General features: G+C 43.5%; 2 protein-coding genes across 2 annotated transcripts in view; both read left to right on the top strand.

Annotated features, from left to right (window-relative positions):
• The first annotated feature begins 1,630 nt into the window (after positions 1-1,630).
• On the top strand, positions 1,631-12,248 carry copb1 (COPI coat complex subunit beta 1). The gene is made up of 22 exons (XM_061751004.1): positions 1,631-1,786; positions 2,542-2,694; positions 2,817-3,046; positions 3,242-3,411; positions 3,607-3,721; positions 3,819-3,911; positions 4,012-4,149; positions 4,248-4,367; positions 5,578-5,685; positions 5,759-5,905; positions 6,030-6,175; positions 8,532-8,628; positions 8,707-8,867; positions 8,940-9,060; positions 9,123-9,350; positions 9,982-10,161; positions 10,293-10,437; positions 10,510-10,629; positions 10,704-10,849; positions 11,039-11,128; positions 11,308-11,463; positions 11,981-12,248. Exons 2-22 carry the CDS (start codon positions 2,604-2,606, stop codon positions 12,038-12,040), a joined length of 2,862 nt encoding a protein of 953 aa, XP_061606988.1. The 5' UTR covers positions 1,631-1,786; positions 2,542-2,603; the 3' UTR covers positions 12,041-12,248.
• A 2,751-nt stretch (positions 12,249-14,999) lies between these two features.
• The window catches only part of rras2 (RAS related 2), a 33,908-nt gene continuing 28,347 nt past the window's right edge, over positions 15,000-20,560 (top strand). Inside the window, exon 1 of the mRNA XM_061751018.1 lies at positions 15,000-15,365. Within this exon, the coding sequence (XP_061607002.1) occupies positions 15,264-15,365 (102 nt within the window). The 5' untranslated portion in view covers positions 15,000-15,263. The remainder of the gene's footprint in view (positions 15,366-20,560) is intronic.

Raw genomic sequence — 20,560 nt, 5'->3', positions numbered from 1 at the left:
TTCTTAAAAAAAACATGAACTTTCTCTGCAGCCCTGAGGTGCTCCGGCAGGCTGTTTCACAGCCGGGGCTTTGAAAATGAAACGATGCCTGGTTGTGTGTTGTTGTTTTTTTTACGCCCCTTTGTCCTGCTTATACAATCTGTTACAATTATCTATCATCCTTAGTTAAAACTGTAGTTGCATGAGGGCCATTTGCATCCCCAGGAAATAAAATGTATGCAGGCACGATAAAATAGATTTTCTATCAACAAAGTTTCCTGCACATTGATCTGATTGCATATTTATTTAAGAGATTGGCTTAAAGTACCTCGAGCACTGGAAAAAATAGCATTTGTTGCCTGTCCCTGCTTCTTAAAGTTAAACTTTACCATGAAATACAAAAATTTCAATCCTTTAGAAATGTTAAATTTTCACATATTTGGATTACTCCTTATCCCATATACATTTTATATATATTTTTTTCTTTTTTTAAAGCGTCACATCCAGTTTGGTTGTTGCAAATTAGCATTCGCTACAAACACAATGCTACTTGCAAGGGGTTCCTTTTTTTCCATTAATATTTACAGTTGTCTGTGTGTTGTTGTTTTTTTTTGTAACTGCCCCTAAATAGGCAAATCTAAAGTAAAAATGAGAAGTCTGGATTCGAAAATGTCCCTTTTTCTCTCGGGGAGGGGGCATGGGTGGTCTGGAAACACCGCTGATCTTACGTCATTTATTGTTCAGTTTATCCTGGTGAGAAACATTGCATCCAGTGTGTAGTGACATCATGATCCACTGGGGGGCAGTGTAAATCATTCGAACGTTCGAGCGACTGACTTTGAACTTGACACTGAGTACACTAACAGCAATGTAGTTTTTTCCCCCATTGGTTGCTGTTAAAAAAAAAACGGTTAACCAGTTCTCGTGCTAACTAAATACAATACGTTCATTACGATAGAAAGCTGCGCGTTTTGCAGTTAATTTTGATTTTTTTTTTTTTTTTTTTTTAGGTGCTCAAAACCTATATAGGCAGACAACAGGTATATAAACCTCAATATGGCAGTATTTTTGTTAGTAAAGAACGAAAAAATAAATTAACCATCAAGCACACAAGAAACAACAGAAAGGGCAAAGGTTATAAATATTTAAAGCACACTAGACTCCTTTTTATTCAAGGTCTATGAATGATTTGTCACCAAGTTATATTTGAACATTTTGACGAGATTTGGAAATTTTAATTTTGTGTACGTAAAATTTGCAGATCAGCAACATAAGATTAATGACAAAGGCCAGAGATGACATACAAACCTTGTAACGATATCCTTAGAGCAACAGTGAATTGATGTCAATTTTTTTCTAAATATGTTGATTTTAAACAACCCTCAAAAACTCATCTGACACGGAGCAAATACAAAATTACTGCGTAATTAATCGTCAGTGACTCAGACCAACAAAAAGTGCATTTATCATCCAAGTCAGTAAACCTTGAAATTGTGTTATTGCAAAGCTATAGGTTGTGTAGTAATTTAAACTGACCTTTCGATTTATTTTTATTTTTAATTTTTGCATTAATGTGTAATGTAAGACGTGAGGTTTTAAAATCGCTTTGAGGCGCTCTCCCTGTAATTTGCCCCTCCCGGGGCACCGTAGCAGTGATGTGGCTCTCAATCTTTCCAGCTTCCACGTCACGCGGAAGTTGTGGCGACCCCAGGAGAAAGCTCGCCAAACGGGCCGACTGACTTTACTAAATGTAAATCATACAACTGCCAAGGAAGGCTGCTTTCCAACCTATTGGTGGTGAATTGAGGTAAACTGTGCATGCGACAATTGTTACTACTGCTAACCATGTCCATATGTGTTCTTTGGCGTCAGATAGCTAGCTAGCATTAGCATGAATGTCCTCCATTTCATTACGTTGGCCTAGACGAGAGAAGCTGCCGCTCGCCAATGGTTGTTTACTGGTTGGTGAGCATTTGTCGTCCATCCGTTTTTATCGAATTTGGAATTAATTGGATGAATTGTTGTCCTCATTAATTGACTAAACATACTGTCTTGCTGCCGAATTGCACGGATGTTAGCGTTACTCCGATACTACGTGTCACTTGATTCATTTATTGACTCGGAAGTGGCATTTTCCATGATTATCGTCATCATTTTTAAACGTAATGTGACCATGAAGCGGTGGAACCTTTACCATAGACACGATTTATTTTAATCTCTCCCCTCTTTTAGACATACACAACTAATTCCGATAACTTTGGTCAAATTTTACATTCCACAGACCATTCCGTTAACATTTTATTTTTAACCTGTTGCTCCTATAGCCAGTAAGTATGGTAAGCATGTGTTTGTTAATGGATTCCTTAATTTATGTGATTATATAATATCTCATATAAGACAGCTGATAAGTAAACAGTATCCGGTCTAGCTGTTCAAATGAAGGTGGTCGTACCTGGCTTGACCCATATTTGTCATTCATTAATCTGCTCTCTTTGTGACGTAACAAGTTTCCTGGGTTGTTGATTTTGTTTACTCAATTTACTGATGTCGTTCTCACTGCAGGTGAAAAGCCAGTCAGTCATATTCGTCGGATTCTTCGAGACCATTCCAAGTCCAGCAGCAAAATGACAGCTGCGGAGAACGTTTGCTACACTCTGATCAATGTCGCATCTGACTCGGAGCCCCCCACTGAAGTCTGCTTGAAGACTGATCTGGGTAATGGCGTCTCATAGCATTTTCTGAGGAAGTCTTATGAAATGTAGAAGTGTGATGCTCATATGGATGTTTCTGTGCTGAATGGGCAATGCTAACTGGTGATGTGTTCATCGATTCTACAGAAAAGGGGGAGATTAAAGCAAAAACTGAGGCGCTGAAGAAAGTGATAATCATGATCCTGAATGGCGAGAAGTTGCCAGGTCTGCTGATGACCATAATCCGCTTTGTGCTGCCACTTCAAGACCACACCATCAAAAAATTGCTGCTTGTTTTTTGGGAGATTGTGCCCAAAACCACCCCGGACGGCAAGCTGCTCCAGGAGATGATCCTGGTCTGTGACGCCTACAGGAAGGTACGCTAACAAATGTTCTAAAACACTGGAGATTAGCTTTGTAACATTCGGTAGCTGAATCACATGCTATCCAATATGCATCCACTAGGAGTATGGAGTCTTTATAAAAAAAAAAAAAAAAATAGCCATTGATACATTAGCTGTAGTGTTTTCAAAATCCATACATCAGCTAATATGGTGTTTCTTCCATTTTAGGACCTACAGCACCCCAATGAGTTCATCCGAGGCTCCACCCTCCGTTTCCTGTGTAAGTTGAAGGAGTCTGAGCTGCTCGAGCCTCTCATGCCAGCAATCCGCGCTTGCCTGGAGCACCGACACAGCTATGTCCGCCGGAATGCCGTGCTGGCCATTTACACCATCTACAGGTACACATGTAAATAGATTCATAGCTTACACGGAAAAGGCACTTTTTTATTGAAGTGCCTGCCCACATTGGTTCATTTTCATAAGACAAGACAGCCCCCTCTTAGGAGGCTTCATTTAAAAACATGGCTTTATCAATATTTTTTGGGCTAAAAACCAAATAAACACACTAATTTGGTAATAATTGTTTGATTCAGAAACTTTGAACATCTCATCCCGGATGCTCCAGAGCTGATCCATGATTTTCTTGTGAATGAAAAAGATGCAAGCTGCAAGAGGAACGCTTTTATGATGCTGATTCATGCAGATCAGGTCAGTGACACATCAACCTCTGTCTTTCCTTGTTGTTGCAACTTGACCTGACACAACCAGTTACCGCGACCCAACTCGTTTCAATTGTGTCCTCCAGGATCGAGCTCTGGATTACCTCAGCACATGCATTGACCAGGTTCATACTTTTGGAGATATTCTACAGCTGGTCATTGTGGAGCTGATTTACAAAGTAAGTCACGTCCTTTACCGCTAGTGAAGCGACGTCATCTCCAGTACCCAGAAAATACATTTGTATGTATTTATTTATTGTTTTTTTTCCCCCTTATTAGGTGTGTCACGCAAACCCTTCTGAGCGTGCCCGCTTTATCCGTTGCATCTACAACCTGCTTCAGTCCTCCAGTCCGGCTGTAAAGTACGAGGCGGCTGGCACACTTGTAACACTCTCGAGTGCACCCACGGCGATTAAGGTACACTGGCAAGATTGAAGGCTCATATTTTAAAAGGCAGGAAACTGACAATGGCAATTCACGATTGTATTATATGTGCATGCCTTATACATTTACAGGCCGCTGCCCAGTGTTACATTGATCTGATTATCAAGGAGAGTGACAACAATGTGAAACTCATCGTCCTTGATCGTTTGATTGAGCTTAAGGAACATCCCACTCATGAGCGTGTACTCCAGGTATTTGAAATTGTGGGATAACATTACATATAATGCTTTTGAATTACATAGTAATACAAAGTCTAAAACAAGCTTCTTTTTTTTTGGTCCAATATTTCTTAACAATGTAAACTCATTTCCATTACTTGTGATTAATAATCAAAAAAAATCTTGATTCATAACCACGTTTATGAACAAGAATTTTAAAAAGTATTTTGATTTGGCATGTCACTGCATAAACAAGACAGAGACTAAAATTAAAATAGTGTGCTCATATAATGAAGAGGAGCAAATTATAAATAGATGACATTACAGTACAATAGTAAGAAGTCCAAATTTTGGGCTAAAACTAGTTATAATAATAATAATTTGGTTACAAAAAAAGTCAAGGCCAAATCTACCTCAAAGCTTCGCAGTGATCATTTGTCCACACGGGGTCACGTTACTACAGACTCCTGCACCACTCTGAATTAGAAATATGTTGATGCTATGATGGCGAGTCAGGAGGAAAGAGTTAAGTCAATGACGGAATGTCCAAAGTTTAAAATCAATTTACACTTTAAAAAGGCGATGAAGTGCAGTGTGTCTACTGTAAAACAGAACTAACGTACATACCACAACAGCACGCCTACAATTGCCAACACAAGTTCTCTATTTTGGCTAATTTAAATATAACCTACCACAGCTAGTTAGAGCCTGTTGTATTAAAGCTGCCTCTGTTCTTTCAATTGCTTTATTAAACTAACTATAACAAAATAAGCATGTAATAAGCACAATCATATGCAAGCTGCTGCGGCCACAACTGATGGCCACGCATGCTCATTCGCTGACTCCCACGTCACTCACCTAGCCAGGCCACACCTTTTGAAGCCACACACACTCAGCGTCGCAGATAAGCGGAACGCGAGGATGGCGACCCCAAGTGGACAACAATGATACCTCCACCTGACATGCACATTTTGTTGTTCAATAAACCAAAATCCATTTTTATTCAGTTGCTCAATTAATCGAGAGGATAATCAGTAGCATAATCACTTGCAAAATTCATTCACAACTGCAAGTGTGTTGTGGGAAAAACTCCAGAAGGTTGGAGCTGTTGTGAAAAACACTTCATTACTGCACATTATTCATTTTTATATATTTACAAAGGATGATAATGATAAGAATGATTAGAAATATTTATTTTATGTCGCCAATGTGTGACACGCATAACCCCTTCTTCCTAACCCAGGACCTTGTGATGGACATTCTACGTGTTCTCGGCACTCCTGACCTGGAAGTGAGAAAGAAGACCTTGCAGCTGGCCCTGGACCTTGTGTCATCGCGCAATGTGGAAGAGGTCTGTCGAGTCGTGTGTTATGTTTTCAGGTTTGTGTTGTTTCCAAATACGATATACCGGTGTCCCTTTTCAGTTGGTGATCGTTTTGAAGAAAGAGGTGATCAAGACGAACAATGTGACTGAACATGAAGACACAGACAAGTACAGGCAGCTCTTGGTGCGCACTCTTCACTCCTGCAGTGTGCGCTTCCCTGACATGGCGGCCAATGTCATTCCTGTGGTGAGCTTTTTTTTTTCTTTTTTCCCCAGGATTGTATTATGATTTTAATCTTTTTGACATGCAAAATATAGTAGTTTCTCGGTTCATCTGAAACACGTTCAACAATTATTTGATCCATTTTCAGCTGATGGAATTTTTAAGTGACACAAATGAAGCAGCCGCCGCTGACGTGCTGGAGTTTGTGCGAGAAGCCATTCAAAGATTTGACATCTTAAGACCGCTTATCATTGAGAAGATGCTGGAGGTCTTTCATGCTATTAAAACAGTCAAGTAAGTCAATTTACAAGCAATAGTCCCTTTTTGATGAAAATCAGAAAAATAAGCCCAGTAGTGAAACTGACTTGGGTTTTTTTTATTTAAAAAAAAAAAAAAAAAAATGACAAGAAAACAAAGTTCTTTTTTTCAATGCAAGTGATCGAAGAAATTACCATCCATCCATCCATCCATCCATTGTCTTCCGCTTATCTGAGGTCGGGTCGCGGGGGCAGCAGCCTCAACAGGGACGCCCAGACTTCCCTCTCCCCAGCGACTTCCTCTAGCTCTTCCGAGGGGATCCCGAGGCGTTCCCAGGCAAGCCGAAAGACGTAGTCTCTCCAGCGTATCCTGGGTCGTCCCCGGTGGGACGTGCCCGGAACATCTCACCAGGGAGGCATCCAGTAGGCACCCTAAACGGATGCCCGAGCCACCTCATCTGGCTCCTCTCGATGCGGGGGAGCAGGGGCTCTACTCTGAGCCCCTCCCGGATGACGAGCTTCTCAGCCGTTCTGTAAGGGAGAGCCCGGACACCCTGCGGGGGCAACTCATTTCGGCCGCTCGTATCCGGGATCTTGTTCTTTCGGTCACGACCCACAGCTCGTGACCATAGGTGAGGGGAGGAACGTAGATCGACCGGTAAATCGAGAGCTTCGCCTTCCGGCTTAGCTCCTTCTTCGCCACAACGCACCGATGCAAAGTCCGCATCACTGCAGACGCTGCACCGATCCGCCTGTCGATCCCCCGTTCCATTCTTCCCTCATTTGTGAACAAGACCCCAAGATATTTGAACTCCTCCACTTGGGGCAGGATCTCAACCCCGACCTGGAGAGGGCACGCCACCCTTTTCCGACTAAGGACCATGGTCTCAGATTTAGAGGTGCTCATCCCAGTCGCTTCACACTCTGCTGCGAACCGCTCCAGTGAGAGTTGGAGACCACGGCCTGATGAAGCCAGCAGAACCACATCATCTGCAAAAAGCGGAGATGCAATACTGAGGCCACCAAACCGGACCCCCTCTACGCCTCGGCTGCGCCTTGAAATTCTGTCCATAAAAGTTATGAACAGAATCTGTGACAAAGGGCAGCCTTGGCGGAGTCCAACCCTCACTGTAAACGAGTCCGACTTACTGCCGGCAATGCGGACCAAACTCTGACACCGGTCGTACAGGGACCGAACAGCCCGTGTCAGGTGGTTCGGTACCCCATACTCCCGAAGCACCCCCCGCAGGACCCCACGAGGGACACGGTCGAACGCCTTCTCCAAGTCCACAAAACGCATGTAGACGGGTTGGGCGAACTCCCATGCACCCTCGAGGACCCTGCCGAGAGTCTAGAGCTGGTCCACTGCTCCTCCTGAATCTGAGATTCTGAGAAAAGGCCCGATATGACTCCTTCTTCAGCTTGACTGCATCCCTCACCGCCGGTGTCCACCAACGGGTTCGGGGATTGCCGCCACGCAGGCACAGACCACCTTACGGCCACAACTCCGGTCGGCCGCCTCGGCAATACCGGCGCGGATCATGGTCCACTCGGACTCGATGTCCATAGCAGCTATATAAACAAAAAGTGAATAAGAATACAAATCATGTTTACAGCAACCACTGATGAATACATCATGTCCAGAAATAATGAACACGGTAACCATGGTTTCCAGTTTCCACCACACAGAGGAAACAAGGCACTTTTTCATCGATAGCACTAACTTGATGGCGTAACAGATGACATTTATGAGTCTCATGATCATGTCCCTGAATGCGGTCCTTGTTTTTCAGGAACAGTCCTGACGTTATGTTTGAGTATGTAAATAAGATGCTGTGCTGTGTGATTATTTAGTGGCTGTCACCCTCAGTCAATATTGCGAGCGAAAGGAAAGGCACCAACAAAAGTTATTCAAATCATTACATGAACCAAAACTTTGGAGGTTGTTATTCATTCATACATTTATCTTCTGTTCCGCTTATCCTTACTAGGGTCGCGGGGGTGCTGGAGCCCATCCCAGCAATCTTCGGACGAGAGGCGGGGTACACCCTGAACTGGTTGCCAGCCAATCGCAGGGCACATATAAACAAACAACCATTTGCGCACACATTCACACCTCGGGGCAATTTAGAGGCAATTTGTGCTAATCATTCGGCATCAGTCGGTTTTTACTATTACCTACGTTTTCAATCTCCTCATCAGCTATATAGTGTTTTCACAATACCGATATTCTGACTTTGGAGAATATTTGAAGAATTGTTCATTGGCAGTCGAAGCCAGTATGAAAAAAAATAGTTTTTTGGACGGCGAGGTATCACGGTGATTTTTTAGTACTTGTACAGGGTGCAACCCAACTGCTATATCGGTTTGAGACCTTGTGCCTCACTTTCCAGAATCTACAGAGGTGCGCTGTGGATCTTGGGTGAATACTGCAGCACAAAAGAAGACATCCAGAATGTGATGACAGAAGTCCGCAGGTCACTGGGAGAGGTATGTTTGTCCCGTAATCTGTTTTATGGCGTTCACAAAGTGCGTCGCAAATATCTGCAATGCTCTTGAACTGCACAGATTCCTATAGTGGAGAACGAGATAAAGAAAGAGACAGGGGAGTTGAAGCCAGAGGATGAAGTGACTGCAGCTCCAGCTCAGAAGCTGGTGACGGAGATGGGCACTTATGTGACGCAGAGTGCGCTCAGCTCCTCCAGGCCTTCCAAAAAAGACGAGGATCGGTAAGGAAACGGCTCGGAAAATCTGTGCACATTATTTTGTCAGCCTACTCATGATCTGTTGTTGGTGTTCAGGCCTCCGCTAAGGGGCTTCTTGATGGATGGAGACTTCTATGTGGGTGCTTCTCTCGCCACAACACTGACCAAAGTGGCTTTGCGCTACGTCGCTATTGTCCAAGATAAAAAGAAACAAAATGTAAGTTTGTCTGCGGTCATGAAAATGAATACATGTCCAACTAACCTCACTCTCCTTAATAGTCTTTTGTTGCAGAGGCCATGTTGATCATGGTCACCGTGCTGCACCTGGGCAAGTCCTCTCTGGCCAAGAAGCCCATTACAGACGACGATGTGGACCGCATCTCGTTGTGCCTCAAGGTCCTGTCGGAGTGCTCGCCGCTCATGAATGACATCTTCAACAAGGAGTGCCGCAAATCCCTGTCACATATGCTGACTGTCAGACTGGAGGAGGAGAAGCTTTCACAGAAGGTAATGACTCATACCGCCAAACCGATGATGGTAAATGCCTCTGAATATTCTCCTTCTCAGAGCATTTTTCCTGGTTCAAGAAGAGTCTTCTCTTTCTTCCGGTGCTTTTATTGTGAGAGAACACAATATTCTGTGTGTCTCGAAAGATCAGTCAGAATGCTCTAAAACGTCTGGCAAATATGCGGAAAATGTCTGGCAGTGAATGAGTTAAGATGTGGAGAAGAGGTCCTCTGTCTGTCAGCGACCGACGTCTCGGTGGAATCACCCTCGGAGTACGGTATTCCCTTCGGTTGTAACAGAGGTCCCCGAGGCAGCAAAATGCCAGAATTGGCGGTCTTTTTTATTTGTTAGAGACTGACTTATTTGAAGGGATGAAAGGAGAGGACCGTATGTGGGGCAGAGGTGCCGTCAAAGACTTCTTTCAAACCTTCTTTCTGTTGTCTCTGTGCAGGTGACAGTTGTGTTCGCAGCACAACGTACAATTCAGGGAGTGCATCCCGGGGATTTGGGGCCACAATATTGTATATCACTTTGGGCCCTACCACTTTAGTTCTGTAAATAGAACATTAAACCTGCATCAGTTCACGTGTCGTAATACAGATGTCATTTTCTGTCTTTTTCCGATTTTCAGAAAGAGTCTGAGAAGCGTAATGTAACAGTGCAGGCGGACGACCCGATCTCCTTCATGCAGCTCACAGCCAAAAACGAGACGACCTCGAAGGAGGACCAGTTCCAGCTCAGTCTGTTGGCTGCTATGGGCAACACTCAAAGGAAGGAAGCCGCTGATCCCCTGGCTTCAAAACTCAACAAGGTATGACATCAGCAGTGCGCACATTCTTTGCTTCACCAGCAGACAGACGCATTTCAAAGATGAATTCCAGCTCGAATCACTAATGAGCCACAGTCTTTGCACTTTTTCTCTATTTGTCGCGACATTTTTAGGTGACCCAGCTGACAGGTTTCTCAGACCCAGTGTACGCGGAAGCCTATGTCCATGTCAACCAGTATGACATTGTGCTGGATGTGCTGGTGGTCAACCAAACCAGTGACACGCTCCAGAACTGCACCCTCGAGCTCGCCACTTTAGGTACGTTGCCTTCACTGTCGGTCATCTTTGTGTCGCTGATTTGCTTTTCTTATAAAATACATTTTTCCACAGGTGACCTCAAGCTTGTTGAAAAGCCTTCCCCACTTACTCTTGCCCCTCACGACTTTGCTAACATCAAGGCTAATGTCAAAGTAGCGTCGACTGAAAATGGCATCATCTTCGGAAACATAGGTAAGACAAGTGCACAATTCAACAAATTGTTTGACATTTTGATGCTAAATGGCGTTTTAACTCTTTGGCTCCAGTGTATGATGTCTCCGGGGCTGCAAGCGACAGGAACTGCGTTGTCCTCAGTGACATCCACATTGACATCATGGACTACATCCAGATGTCATCCTGTACAGATGCTGAATTCAGGCAGATGTGGACTGAGTTTGAGTGGGAAAACAAGGTGAGCTTTGGAATTCTGCTCGGCGCTGACATAAGTGGCAGCCTTTTCAGTAGCTCTGTCTGTCTGTCTATAATCACAATGATTGTTTGGCTTTAGAAGAACTTGATTAAGCTATTAAGCCCATGAACTGTAATGGAACATTTGGATTTGTGTATAAACCTATTAATAATAGTTTTTTAATCCTGGTAGGTGACTGTAAACACAAACATCACTGATCTGAACGAGTACCTCCAACATATCCTCAAGTCCACAAACATGAAGTGCCTGACTCCAGAGAAGGTTTGTTTTTGCCCACGTGAAAGCAACCCAAAATTAAGAAAACATCTTGATGCTTGGGATGTGTTTTGCCCTGCTGTGTGTCACTTTCAAATAATAATTATTATATGACAACATGTCAGACAGATGCAAATACTGTTGTTGTAAAATATTCTTGATTTTCTTTCTCTCCTACCAACCAGGCATTATCCGGCTTCTGTGGTTTCATGGCCGCCAACCTCTACGCCCGTTCTATATTTGGCGAAGATGCCCTTGCTAATGTCAGCATCGAGAAGCCTATCCACCTGGGGCCAGATGCACCTGTCAACGGACATATACGCATTAGAGCCAAAAGTCAGGTGGGTCACTGCTGCTTCACTATATCTCTGCAATGAATTGTGAACTATTAATATAACAGTGAATACAGTGGTACCTTGACTTACGGGTTTCTCTACATACGTGGCGACGCTCGGATGAGTTTTTGCTTCGACTTAACGTTTTGGTATAACGGGCCCAAGAGCTTGCGTAGAGTTGTTTATTGTCACTCCTACTTTTACTGTCAAAAATGAAACACGAAACATGTAATATTTTTAAACAACCATATAACTGCCTTACAAGAGTCCACGAGCTTAATGGTGACACACAATACATAACGCCATAGACGGGCTAACGAAACTAGCTATAACCCTTTCTGCAACGGACATTTGAACACAAACGGTGCAGCCACACGTAGACAGACAATATAACAATGCTCAAGCGTGGCCATGGAACGACTTAAACTCGTAAGTCAAGGCACCGTTGTAATTGTAAATGCGGGTTAGCAGGGATACCAACTGAATGCGGTCTGTTACAATAAATCACTCATCTGTTCAACAGGGGATGGCCTTGAGCCTTGGTGACAAGATCAACCTCTCCCAAAAGAAGGCAACTCTCTGAAAGAACTCGCAGAGCAACTTGATCCTTTTGACCTTGTAAAAGTCACCCGCTCTTCTATGTATCATCCCACTTGCAATTCTGCACATTTACAATTCCGGATGGTCAGTGGCTCCTACACTGCGTTGTTTTTTTGTTTTGTTTGTTTTTTATCTACTCATTTCTGGTTCATTTGAAATAAATGTCCATTAAAAGAGCCTTAAACAATGTATTTATTCGTTCTTTCATTAATATACTGTCTGAAAACGATTGTCTCACAATTAAATGCACCGTTTAGATCAAAGTTTATGAACATTGTTCCCCTTGTGTAATTTTCACCTGAATGCACTAAGGTACTTTTTTTGAAAGACCAACCATTAAAAAATGCTGTTTGGGAAAACTGCATGTAGTGCCATATTTATCCTCATGTAGTAGTTATTACTTAACTGTAGCGTAGCTGGCATCTTATTAGGGGCAAGGCTTTTTTAACGAAGGCTTTATTTGTACACGTATATTTCTTCCTCAGAATACTGATATAGTGACGAGCTGAAATACAGTAATACGTAATTTAGTCTTCTAATAAATGTTACGATGCTGTGAAAAAGTATTTGCCCTTTTCTCAAATTCTTTATTTTTTTGCTGCAACTTTGTGGTTTTATTTTTTAAGGGAAAAACATATTCAAAGCTACTTGGCCCTGTGTTTAAAAACTGGTTGGCCCACCTTCGGCAAGAAACTAAACTGAAATTAAGCGTTTTCGCTAACTGGCAATGAGTCTTTAACATCTCCGTGGAGATATTTTGACCCACTTTTCCTTGCAGAATTGTTTTAATGCAGCAGCACCAGAGGGTTTTCGAGCATGAACGGCCTTTTAAAGGTCATGCCACAGCATTTCAATTGGATTGAAGTCTGGACTTTAACTAGGCCACTCCAAAACCTTCATTTTGATTTTTAAAGCCATTCAGAAGTTAACTTGCTCCAGAATCCAAACGTGCTTCAGCTTGAGGTCACGAACTGATGGCCGAACATTCTCCAAGTTGTCCAGGTCCAGGTGTATAAAAGCAGCCCCAAACCATCACACTCCAACGACCATCGCGTTTGACTGTTGGTACGCTGTTCTTTTGCTGAAATGCTCTTACATTTACACCAGATGTAACGAGAGTCTCGTCAGTCTGTAGAATATTCTCACAAAAGTCATCACACAGTTGTTTTACAAAAGATGGGCCTGAATGTTCTTTTTGGTCAGCAGTGGTTTTCGCCTTGGAGCTCGGCAAAGGATGGTCTTCCTTATTGTTGGGTCATGAACACTGACCTTAACTGAGGCAAGGGAGGCCTGCAATTCTTTAGATGTTGACCTGGGTGTCTATTTGGGGTGTGGCATTTATTTCATGACATGGATTACTTATTGGCTTATGTTGTGGGCTAGCTAGAGCTAAGGCCACTATTTGAGGATTTTGAGATATTTCTATTGGAAAGTTGTGCATTTGTCATAATTTTGCAACTTTCAAAATGATCAAAAGGGCAATTATTAACAGTATATCGGAACTGAATCAAAAATCCTTGTTTCCAAGAAAGAGTAAGTGTCAAAATAGTGGGCTTTCTTGAGCATCTGTTGTGCAAATATCAAGTCACAGTTCTTCAGAATGCATGTGATTTCTAACCAAAATGACTGGATTTCAGTATGAGACTTGGGGGGGGAAAAAAGTCAACTGACGTAGGGCGGATGCAGCTAAAGTTCCTTTGATTGATTGTGTGGTAATCATCAAATCACAGTGGTGTGATCATTTTAGGCATTCATCATAACCCGTGCATTAGGTCATGCATGAAATATGAAATTATTCAATAAAGATATGGCAATTTGAAAGAGACTTTTTTTTTCACTCTCCCAAGTGGAGGGACTCCCACACGAGTAAGGCTGTAATCGGAATTCCTCACACGCCCGATCTGTTGCACAGTGTGAGGCTGATGCGGAAATAATCCTGTCAGGACCCGAATGCCACAGTGACAACATGAAACACAAACCTCATATCCTCGTCACTGACCTGCAACAAAGGAGAACTACTGTAATGGGCCTCCAGGCTCCGTACGCCGGTTCAGTCTTGTTGACACTAGGTGGCGTGACAGTCCTCAGTGGACACTGCAAGGGTGCTGCAGTTTATTGTCCTTCATTTGTCCAACTGGCATTGTTGGAATGCCAACTGCCTGTAAACTTAAGCATCAGTGAAAGCGGTAGTGATGCTTTCAAAAGAAATGCACGTCTAGTTGTATTACTGATAAAAGAGTTATGGGGCAGCACAGTGCATCAGAGGTTAGCACGTCTAGACTTCCTTCATTCCAACCCTGAACTTCAGAATTATGAGGCAGATATGCTAACCACGAAGTTTGCCCTTGCTGCCTGGGCTTAGATACGTTTGACATAGAATTGTTACTTTTATGCCATTATCATGACAAATGACAGTTGGCGACTCACACCTTCCCATCGCGCGATTGGAATCGCCTACCGTGTACAGTATCTGGTTGCGAGGCTCCACATACAGTGCATTGTACTGTAACCGGTCGCCGAACCCCTGCACAATGCGCGACGGTGCAGTCGGGTTCGGCGTGCTGCGGGCTGAAGCTACTGCAATGCCATCGCGTGTGGGCAAGGAGAGCCGCAGTCGCCAAATGCACTTTGCCCTCGCATGTACGACAAAGACAAAAATGATGTAGGTCACAACTCACTTGTGTGCAGAGAATGTAGTCCCCCCCCCCCCATTTTATCACACATTCTTACACAAGAATCTGTACTTTTGCCACTTGTGCACAATGTCATTTTTGTATTTTTGTGCATTTCAGAGTGTGTGTGTGTGTGTTTGGTTTTTTTTCAATCTCGCTTCAGGAAATGGCTTCAGTACTTTGTAAACAGTGTGAGTCGTACTCTGTCTCAGGAGGAGGAGGCTGGAATGATGTGCACGCGGGGAGCCCCTATCGACAGCCGCCGGTAGCGCACCGGCTGAGGCTCACTCCTCCGGCGTCGCGCGCAGGCGGAGGCAGTCGGGCAGTGTAGTCGAGCCTCAAATGCGGTCGCACGTATGGACCGGCGCGCGTAGCTAACCTCCGGGATTCCTCACCACCGACGAGCCCGTTTCGGCATCTTTGTGGGGGGGGGCTCCGTCTCTCCCTCCAGACTGCGTCAGGCCAACCCCGGTCGAGGAGGAGAAAAGCGGGGCTCCGGTGCGGCGAAGAGGCGGTGGCGGCCAAGTGTCCTCGATGGCGGGCTGGAAGGACGCCTCGGTGCAGGAGAAGTACCGGTTGGTCGTCGTCGGAGGCGGCGGGGTGGGCAAGTCGGCCCTGACGATCCAGTTTATTCAGGTCAGTGAAGCTGCACTCCCGCCCTCCCAAAACACGGCGGAGAGAGGCCGGGCGGAGCTCCGTGGAGCGGGCACCGCACCGGGAGGGGGGGTGTTTGTTTTCCTCGCCGCTACTTTGCTGAGGCCTGCAGCGACTTGGCGGCGGGGACATTCCGAAGCTTCTTTTGGATCTTCGAAGCGGCATCGTGGCTGTCAACGCCTGAAACGTCTCCGGCTTGCGTTGCACTGCGCCTGTTAGCCGAAAAGGGGAAGTTGATTTCAAGCAGAAAAGTACGCGCACTCTGCACTTAAGTACAAGTACAAGTACAGAGACGTGTGCGCCAAAGACTCGGGCAAAAGTGCAAGTACTCATTTAGCTCTTTTAACGTAACCAAAAAAAACAAAACAAAAAAAAAAAACAGACACAAATGTATTCCAGTACAAGAGTAAAAGTCAATTTTATAAAATATCGTTTATCATTTATACAATATATATATATATATAAAATACATTAAAGTGGGACCTTGATTTGAGAGATTATTTCATTGTGTGACCAAGCTTGTAACTGAATTTACTTGCATGTAAAATACATTTCCCTGCTTAAGTTAATAAAAAAAAAATGCCATTCATCTGTTCCAGAACATCAAAAAAAAAAAAAAAAATGTAAAATACTCAATTTATTAACTCTGCACAATTGGAGAAAAAAGTCACGTCTGTACACAAAACACTGCAGTACTTCTTATTTCTGAGTAATTCATTCCATCACTAAACTGTTAACTCAATTTGCTCACATTTCAAAATCAATTTTCCTGACTGAAATGCATAAAAATGCAAATCATCCGTTCTACCCCCACCCCTCAAAAACTCCACCATTTTTTTTATCAATAACTTGGCACAATGAGAAAAAACTGTCTTTAAAAAATAACTTATGCAATCTGTACACAAAATACAGTGGGCCCTAAAAACCACCACATTTTTTTTTGGGTGGGGGGGGGGGGGTCAATTCGTGATTTGATAACATGGCACAAATGAAATAAATAGAAATGCTAGTAATCAGTTCCGCCCCCCCAAACACTGTTTTAATAATTTGGCACAACAGGAAATAACACTTCTGCAGTCTGCACACAAAATAGTTTCTCTTTTATTAACTTGCATAGTGCTCGTATTTAAAAGAAAAAAAAGAAAAATAAACTGGGCATGCTAGCAAAACGTGTTCCAATAGCTTTGCTAAAGTTGTGAACTGATGAACAACACCAAAGAAAAAGCTAAATTAGTTAATTATTGATCACAACTGACAAATACCGCATACCTGTATATATTTTCCCCGCTATTTTTTTTAGCACTAAGAAGCTCAGGATGTTTACGTTTTTGAGACACAACATCAACCAATTCTCTTCAAGGCCATGAGTGAGGAATATCTCGCCTCTCCAAATCTTTTGCTGTCAACGTTAATGTTTTAGTTCCCTCTTTTTGACATCGCGTCATCGTCCGCTGAGGTTGAAAAACGTAGCAATCCTATTTTGACAAATTACAGATATATGTTTTCAAATGTAAAAGTCGTCATGTAAAGTACAGATCCCTTAAAAATCTACTTAGGTACAGTTAAAAAAAAGTATTTGTACTTACTGCTCAGCACTCATTTCAAGAACCACGAACTATATATATATATCTCACCCTCAAGTCTAGACATGCAAAGTTGACTGAGTTATGTCAAGCAACAGTGTAAGAGGTGAAACAACAAAGTTCACAGGCGAGGCAAAAGTTGCCCTAAAGTTGCCTCATTGGCCCCCCCTGCAAGAAGAACATCACGGCAGCAGCCAGAGAGAAGAGTCACATGAGAAATATGCTCCGGCCGCACAGGAGGGCAAATTTGGCAGGCTTGACTGCTTGCAAGTAAGCAGCCAGGCAGCACAAAGCGTCCAAGAAAAGATGATTAACGTTTGAGTTCAGCTGACGTCTTCCGCGAAATGCGACATGACGTGAACCACCTATTGTTCCCGGGGACCACCCGCCTCTTTACGCACTTGCTCACACCCCGCTGGTTGCATTCCGACACTTTGCAGGCTTAAGCGGCCTTTGCTTCGACCTCGCTGGCCCTCGTCATGGCCGTTTCGTTGCCCCCACTGTTCGCAAGCACACACACACAATATGACAAACTTCGCCCTTTGCAGTGTGTGTGTGTGTGTGTACACAACTGATTCCGAGCTCTTGCTTCCAAGAGACGAGACGGCAGGCAGCTGCATGTCTCCACACTGCTAGACAATGGTGGGCTGGCACACGTTTCAGGGTGGGGGTGAAGTCGCGTCTAATGGGGGTTCAAAAAGCTCATTAACTGCATACCAAGTAAAAAGGGATCAGATAGATGTGGCCCAGATTCTTGCCATAGCCCACTGACCCTGCTGCCCCAAGAACAATGTAAAAGTTAGACAACGATCATTTCACACTTGAAAAAAAGATAAGAAGAAAGATAAAGTGCAACGGTTCCACTGCAAAGCAGAACTAACGTACTACAACAGCACGTCTGCCATCGCCAACACGAGGTATCGCTGATAACTCATTTCATTGACTTAGAATGTTTTGTCACGCCCCCACAAGGTACATCGCCACCGATGCACTTCCAATCACTAAATTGAACAGTTCGGTGACAAAACGAACACCCCGACGCTCCCTCAACAGGCAGACTGGCTAACGGTTAGCCAGTTAACAGCCAGCCGCTAAACTGATCGCACAACGGCCGACTCGACACTCTCATTCGCTGACACCCACGTCGCTCACCAGGCCAGGCCCCGCCTTTTAAAGCCACACACACTCAAAGTCACAGACATTAGCGTGTGGAAAGTAAAGATGGCAACCCCTAGTGGACAACATTAATACCTGCACCTCAAATGCTCATTTTGTTGTTTAATAATGCAAAATCAAATTTGTATCCTATTTATCAATGGGATCACCCAACACTATGATATTTTTTCCAGAGTCACTGTTGCTATCATCATTTTATTATTGCAAATAATTAACGTCCAATCGATGGTTTTGTAATTGCCGATCGATGCCAAAGGATGGTGGCAAAGGACTACTTTTCTATTAGGCAGATCTGACTAAATGGAGTTCCTCCCCTCACTTCAAAATAGTTCCTTGGCACCAAGATGCCACAAGATGGTGCCAAGGCAAGATGTTTACATTCGACATGGCTTCGGCCTGAGCGAATCAGTGCGTTTTTCTGCAAATAACTATTGCAACATGCTGGCAATTTTTTTGTCTTGAGTTCGTCGTCACATTTCTGCGGGGCCAATTCTACATTACTCGTGCGCTCACTGTCGTCGTCTCGCCACGCTGCACTATTTGCACATCCGTTGTTGACCGATACCGGCCACTCATGCCAGAGTAGCATCTGCTCCATTTGCACACCGACTGAGGAGTCTCTGCAACATTTGCACAATCGACATTGTCCCAGACGATCGCGCTACTCGTCACTTTAAACCGCATCCACTCCTTGAAGTCTCGGCGCCCTTTGCACGATGCCCATTGCGCCGGACTATTGCAATATGAGTCATTCCAACTGCTCTAAGTGCTAGAGGACTCTGCATCTTTTGCACAATTGTCAAAAAATAATAATAATGTACCGACATTACCAGATAACTATTAACCCTTTATTGCTCAGTGCCTGTTTTTTTTTTTTTTTTGTCAATGTCTTTATGTCTCCAAAGTGTTCTGTGTCAATTGACCGTCTGTTGTCGCACACGAGCGGCTCCAACTACCGGAGACAAATTCCTTGTGTGTTTTTTCGACATACTTGGCAAATAAAAAGGATTCTGATTCTGATACGTTAAAGAAAATTGTGAATATGGGGGGTACACTGTATTTCAATTTCAAAGTTTTTTTTTTTTTTTTTTTTTTTATTTACAAGTTGCCTATGAGTAGAAAGGTTGCCTGGTAAACTTATTGCAACTAAATGTTATCTTGGTTTTGAGAAAAAAAAAAAAAAGTTTTAAAAAGGGTATTAATAATTTAATACCCAATTTAACTTATGGATTTTTGTATTTACTCTGCCTCGTCCAAAGTATTGGGCAATTTCAATATAATGTTTTCATTAAAAACTGTTTGGTGCTTTTTGACTCAAGGTTTTACTTTATTTAATTGGATTAAAAAAAATGCGTCATCGTGTCATGCAGTGATTAAATCCAAAAGCTTATCATATCAGCACATTAAATACAAGGCGTGACACTTTTCCCCAAAGATTTCTCTCATGATATAATTTGCGAAGTGAACAGAGTACAACTGGCTTGAGGTTTGGATCCCAGTTGTGTGTTTGGGATCAGTTCGTCCGCCCTCGTGCTCGTAAAAATGAGCGACGAGGAGATGTCGACACCACGAGGAAGTGTACAACTGAGCCCTCCTGCCGGGGGAGAAGACCTAACAGCTGCTTGTGAAGTCGAGGCTTTCCCGGAGAACTGTGCGAAGAGTCCGGGACGGGATGATGTTAATGCTCATGGACCATGTGGAATTTGGCCCCTTGGCAAAGGAAGTCACTCAAACTGCTGCTGCGTGTACGACCTCGTAGTTTTGGATGGAAAAATGTGACCCGCTTCCTGAATCAGTGGAACGTGGGTGTGTTTGTCAGAATCTGGGTGGGGTGTTTATTGTTTGGCCAAAAGTATAGAGCACTCAAAAGACATTTCTTCATGCACTACATGGGTATTAATTTTTATGGCTCTTTAATGTTCTTGTCCTCTCTTCAAAATGATCGCAAACAAAAACAAAGAGAGAATATGACAATACTGCTATCCTTCATTGCAGGCAATTTTTGCTTTCATGTTCTCTCATATAAAACGACCTCGACTGGCAGGCCACAACATTAGGCACACTTGAACAAATCAGTGCTAAAAAGAAAAATTGACATCGTGCTCCTTCTGGTGTGTGCGCTTTGGGCACCAGGGGCAGTATAATACAGACGCACAAGAAGAAGAGTTTCCCCACTGACTCAGTAAGCTGCAGTAATATTAGTCATTTTTCACGCAGGATAAAGAACATCTCTGTGAATATTCTTGCAGTACATTGTCTGTCTGTGTTGCTGTACCATTTGTGTTCCGATATCTGTCGCCTCGTGGGTGAAAACAACTATGAAATGGACAATGCTAATTTTCGTTAGCCAGTCTATGGTGATTTGCTTTGTGTGTTAGCATTAAGCTAGCCGACTTCCAGACGGCAACGTTATGTGGT

This window comes from Phyllopteryx taeniolatus, chromosome 2, assembly GCF_024500385.1.
Source record: "Phyllopteryx taeniolatus isolate TA_2022b chromosome 2, UOR_Ptae_1.2, whole genome shotgun sequence".
Lineage (NCBI taxonomy): Eukaryota > Metazoa > Chordata > Actinopteri > Syngnathiformes > Syngnathidae > Phyllopteryx > Phyllopteryx taeniolatus.
The sequence above is the reverse complement of the archived record's forward strand: the minus strand, read 5'-3'. Positions and strand labels throughout refer to the sequence as shown.